The sequence below is a fragment of the Contarinia nasturtii genome, unplaced genomic scaffold, assembly GCF_009176525.2.
Source record: "Contarinia nasturtii isolate CC-2019 unplaced genomic scaffold, AAFC_CNas_1.1 Cnas_scaffold_1436, whole genome shotgun sequence".
Classification (NCBI taxonomy): Eukaryota; Metazoa; Arthropoda; class Insecta; order Diptera; family Cecidomyiidae; genus Contarinia; species Contarinia nasturtii.
Window position 1 is genome coordinate 1,366 of NW_022198773.1, and position 5,690 is coordinate 7,055.

The following is a 5,690-nucleotide window of genomic DNA, read 5'->3' on the forward strand; positions in this document are numbered from 1 at the left end:
GGTGACGGTACGACTGAAGCCGGTGTTTGTGGCTGCTGCTGCTGCTGCTGTTCAAGCCGTATTCTTTTGGCCGCCAACGTTTCATTATCACTATCAGACGATGCGGATGATAAAACTAATATCGGTGATAAACTACGATGAGCATCAGATGATGTTGGGCTGATGGATTGTTGTTGTTGTTGTTGTTGTTGTTGAAGCCATTCCACATTTGCCGATGGTTCGTGGTTGCCATCACTATCAGACGATATTGATAATGTTGGCATCTCTAGATCTTGCACTACTTCTTCTTTTTCTTCTTCTTCCTCATGTCCAATGGCAATAATATCATCAATCGATTCAAGATCTTTTTAAATATATATATGTTAAATTAACTAGTGTAAGTGTCATTTGGATATTGTGTGTAATTGAACTTACCTCCAAGTTGTTGTTGCAGTTGCAGTTGCAGTTGCTGTCGATCTAGATCTCTCGACGATGATTGTGATGATAATACAGTATCCAGTGATTGTTCTTCTAGTTCAATTTGTTGATCTGACTGTGAATCATTTTGTTGTTGAAAAGCTTCCACCGATGATGTTGATAATGATGAACTCGGTATACGTATGTCATTGCTGTTATTTTGCTGTGATGCTGACGGCAAACGTCTCCGCAACGCGTTATTTCGGCGATAGGTCGCCCATTCAGCAGCCATTTCCAATGGATCGATATATCGATCATTATGCATTGATTCATAGTGTTTCTGAAATATTTAAATTGAATGCGCTCAGTTTAGGTTCAAAAACCATTTAAATCATTGGATGATTTCATTTAAAAACAACATTGTGAATGTGAATATCATTGGAAACCATCGAAAAGTTTTAACGAAAATGTTTTTAAAAACCTACAGCAAATTCCTGAGCATTCATTTCTTTCGCAACTGATCGAGTTGGTGTATCTTGTTGTATTGCGTTCAACTGATTTATATTTTGCATTATGTGATTGCCATTTGGGATGCTTTGTGGTGCATCGTGCAATGTATTTATGCGCTGCTGTGTGCGCCGATGAACAGGCTGACCGATTGATTGTGCTGCTTGTGATCTCTGTGTTGGCTGCGAGCCCACCGATTGCATTTCATTATCACAATCAGATGATGCAGATGATGAAACTGAAATCGGTGATAAACTACGAAGAGCATCAGATGATGTTGGGCTAAGGGATTGTTGTTGTTGTTGTTGTTGTTGCTCTAGAGCTCCCGATGTTATTGTTGACGTAGCACGGGAAGCTGTAGCTCTTCGTAATCTACTTTGTTCTATTTAAAAGGAGAAAGAAGAAAAGAAATTCAATTAGATAAAGATATACATAAACATTTACTCTGTTTAGGAAAAGAGCATTGCTTATATTACATTTACTCAATTTTGGAAATGTATGAATTTACTGAGTTTGGGACAACAAACAATGATTCAAATTGCATTAAACTTACTACCTTTATGTTGTTGGGTTACACGTAATGCAATAGGCTCTGATTCTGACTCTAGTTCTGGCGCTTCGATCATTTCAACATTTTGTGGTTCGTCTCTGCTTATGTTATTGCGTCGTGGCCGCTTTATCATGAAAACAACAATATAAATGAGAAATAGTAGACACATCGAAATACCAATAAATTCATTTGGTGTTAGGCTAGTTGATTGTTGTTTTTGTTGTTTTTGTTGTTTTGGTTCTTGTAGTTGTTTTTGTGGTTCGGCAACGATTTTCTTCTCTTTTGTTTTGATTGACGACGGTTCTTTGTTTTTTTCGTCCGAGGTTTTGGACCAAATTGGACTACTCCATCACGGTCGATTTTTATTTTTTAAATATTTGTATGGGCGATGTCAAAATTTGTAAATTTCATGATCAAATTCGGATTCCTCGGCCCAAAATTATGGGGAGGGGTACTTTTGAAGTTGGTTTAACAGCCATCGTGGTCTAATATGAGTTAAAACGTATTTTAACATCATTTAACACGGTTATTGTGGTCGGACAAAAACGTACATCATGGTCTAACACGGTTATTGTGGTCGAAAATGATGGTCCATCATGGTCTAACACGATTTAACATCATTTAACACGGCTAATAAGGTAGGATATAATTGCCTGACATCATTGTCCAACACGATTTAACACGGTTATTGTGGTGGGAAATGTTGGTCCATCAAGGTCTAATACGATTTAACATCATTTAACACGATTATTGTGGTCGGGCATAGTGGTTCATCATGGTTTAACACTGATTTTTTGGTGGTTTCCATGACGAACATAATGGTCTACCACGGTTATTTTAGTTGGACATTATAGTATATCATGGTTCAACATTATTTACCACGATTATTGATGTCGACCATCATGGTCCGTTATGGAAATCGTGGTAAAACATAACCGCCAAAGTATGAATACTTATATTTCTTTTAATAGTGTGAGTTTAGATAAATGTTCAGGGAAAATCATAGGACTCATAGATAAGGAAAAATGATTGAGTTTAGATTGATATTTTCAAACACGACTTATTATATATGGAAACTGAGTATGCTTTGTTATTCTTGGTTGTTCTTTCAATGTGAAAAGTATCATAATTGAAAAGTAAGCAAACAGAACTGTTGTCTCAAAATGAGTTACAAAGTATATTTAGAAGAAGAAATGGATTGGGAGCCATTAATGGTAGAGGCGGAACAAGTCGCAACTAAGTATGTCGAATACCTTCAAAAAAAGGGTATAACCATTAAAGGTGGTGTTCGTGTGAACAGATTATGGCTTGCGAAAAGAAAATATGAGCTAGGAAGCCACGAATTGCTTTTACATAGATTCGGAATCAAGAGGCTAAATCCCAACGATTATCAAAGAGCAATTGACGGATGCCAATCAGTTGTTGAAAAGGGAATCGCGAAAAATTTGCAAATGAAAAAGAATGTGAATGATGACAAGAACAAAAAAGCCGGCCCATCAAAGACCAACTTTAAATTGAGACCATCAACATTGGACAAACGTTTGGGAACAACGATGAAACGTTCAAAAAAATAAAAGATAAATAAATAATAAATGATTCTAAGTTTGGAAACAACGATGACACGTTCAAAATAATAAATGATTCAAACAATAAAAATGTTGAGCTTTTTTCTTTTAAATTTCTTTTGTGATTTTAGTTGAAAACAATTGAATGTACAATATTTAGCATGCACTTTAATATGATTTTTCAAGAGAAGTTTTGTATAGTATTTCTTTCTTATCAAACAAAGTATGCTATATTTATTTATTGTTGTCGTTGTCATTGATTGAACATTTGAAAAGCTTACACATAAATAAGTAAGCATTCGTTTTTCATCAATTTATTTGATTGTCTCTAACGAGTTAAAACAAATCAATATTCTGCTTTCTTTTTGTAATCGAATGGTTTTTCATTGAAAATGTAAGTTCAATTTGATAACTTTTTATTATTTGGATGTAGAAATTGGCAATTGAAATTCAACTTATTGATCATTAGGCCGAAAATCGTAAGAAGGAGTTTTAGAAAGAGAGCAGAAAATCGGAAATATGTCAGAAAGTCATTACGAAATTCAAATCAGAATGAAACAATGTCCAACAATGTTGCAGAAATGGTGCGTTCAGTGATGCTACTATCTTTGACCATTAATAATTTGAAACGACTAAAAAATCATGCTTTTAATTATGATGCACGCAATGCATACGAAGATTTGCCGGAAATAAATATTGGAAAAATGGATATTAAGTGCCATTATTGTAAAGCATTGCGTTTTGTTGGAGAATCGAAAAATATGTGCTGCTCATCTGGTCGAATTTCATTGCCACAATATGAAAGGTTGCCAGAGCCATTGTTAAATTTAATTAACAATAATCATCAAAAGTCAAAAAAATTTCTACCACTATTACGTAAATACAACGCATGTTTCAACATGACTTCATTTCGAACAACATCAAAAACTGTCAATCCCGATATTTTTAATTTCAAAGTTCAAGGTCAAGTATATCACCAAGTAGGCGCATTGGTGGCTGAAAACAAAAAAGATGCAAAGTTTCTACAAATTTATTTTATGGGAAATGAAGAGGAAGAGTTGAAAAAACGGAAGGAAATTGTTCCCGATACAGATTTGGAACTTTTGCGTGAACTACAAAATATGTTACATCAACATAACAACTACATTAAAATTTTCAAAACAGCAATGGAAAGTGAAGTTAATGATGATTTTAACGTTGTGATTAAAGCAAACAAACGGCCTACTGGAGAACACGCGCGTGTATTCAATGCTCCAAGCATAAATGAGGTAGCAATTATCATAAATGGAAATGAATTCGAACGCAGAGATATATTATTGAAAAAACGTACAAATGAAGTTAAAAACATCTGTGAAACTCATATTGCTTATGATGCACTTCAGTATCCGCTGATGTTTCCAAGAGGCGAACCAGGTTATTCTATTAACCTTAAGAAAAGAGACCCCAACACGAAATTGGAAATAGATGAAACTGTTACATCGATGGCATACTACGCTTACAAAATAATGGTTCGAGCGGGCAATCATTTGCTATATTTCAAACAGTTATTCCATCAGTATTTGGTGGACATGTATGCGAAAATAGAAACAGAAAGACTTCAATTCATCCGCTTCAACCAGAAGAAATTGAGAGTTGAAGATTATATCCATCTCAAAGATTCTGTGAGACCAAATGACAATTCGAACAATTTCGGAAAAGTTGTGATTCTTCCGTCTACATTTATTGGTGGCCCACGCCATTTGCATGAATATGCCCAGGACGCACTTACTTATGTACGACATGGAGGAAAACCAACATTTTTCATCACATTCACATTCAATCCGAATTGTAAAGAAATGAAAGAGAATTTATTTGAAGGACAGCACAGTAAAGATCGACATGATTTAATCGCACGAATATTTGAACAAAAACTGAAGAAGCTTATGGACTTAATAATAAAAGGACAGATATTCGGAAAAGTCAAATATAATTTGTATTCGATTGAGTGGCAGAAACGTGGACTGCCTCACGCACACATCTTAATTTGGTTGGAAGAACAATTTGATGTCAATGACATCGATCGAGTTATTAGTGCAGAGCTACCGAATCCAGTTTCAGACCCGAAATTGTTTGAAACCATTACGAAAAATATGATACACGGTCCATGTGGCCATTTCAATCCAAAATCGCCATGCATGGATAAAGGAAAGTGCACGAAAAAGTTTCCAAAACAATTACTATCGGAAACACAAACATCCGATGATGGCTATCCATCTTACAGAAGAAGAAGTACTTCAGATGGCGGAGAAAGCTACAAAATAAATGCAAAAATAAATGGAAAATGGGAGCGATTGACAGTGGACAATTCATGGGTGGTACCTTACAATCCATTGCTCAGTAGATTGTTTGACTCACACATCAACGTAGAATTTTGTAATTCTGTCAAATCAATAAAATATATTTTAAAATACGTGTATAAAGGTGCTGATCATGGTGTGTTTAACTGGAGTCCGGCGAAAGAAATATCGATGAAATTAGCAATTATCAATGCGGTAGATATATCAGCACCAATGAAGCAGTATGGAGAATCTTAGGTTTTTCAACACATGAAAGATATCCTGCAATTATGCATCTTCATGTTCATCTCCCAAATGGACAACGCATATATTTCAATGAAAATAATTTACAAGAAA

The 5,690-nt window shown here is 35.0% G+C and overlaps 1 protein-coding gene across 1 annotated transcript in view; it reads right to left on the bottom strand.

Moving 5' to 3' along the window:
• Positions 1 to 1,642, bottom strand: part of LOC116346223 (myb-like protein AA) — a gene marked incomplete at its 3' end in the record, with an annotated part of 2,717 nt that extends 1,075 nt beyond the window's left edge. Inside the window, exons 1-5 of the mRNA XM_031776154.1 lie at positions 1,631 to 1,642; positions 1,457 to 1,577; positions 882 to 1,285; positions 415 to 736; positions 12 to 343 (exon numbers count right to left, since the gene is read on the bottom strand). Of these exons, the coding sequence (XP_031632014.1) occupies positions 12 to 343; positions 415 to 736; positions 882 to 1,285; positions 1,457 to 1,577; positions 1,631 to 1,642 (1,191 nt within the window). The remainder of the gene's footprint in view (positions 1 to 11; positions 344 to 414; positions 737 to 881; positions 1,286 to 1,456; positions 1,578 to 1,630) is intronic.
• Between the last annotated feature and the right edge of the window lie 4,048 nt (positions 1,643 to 5,690).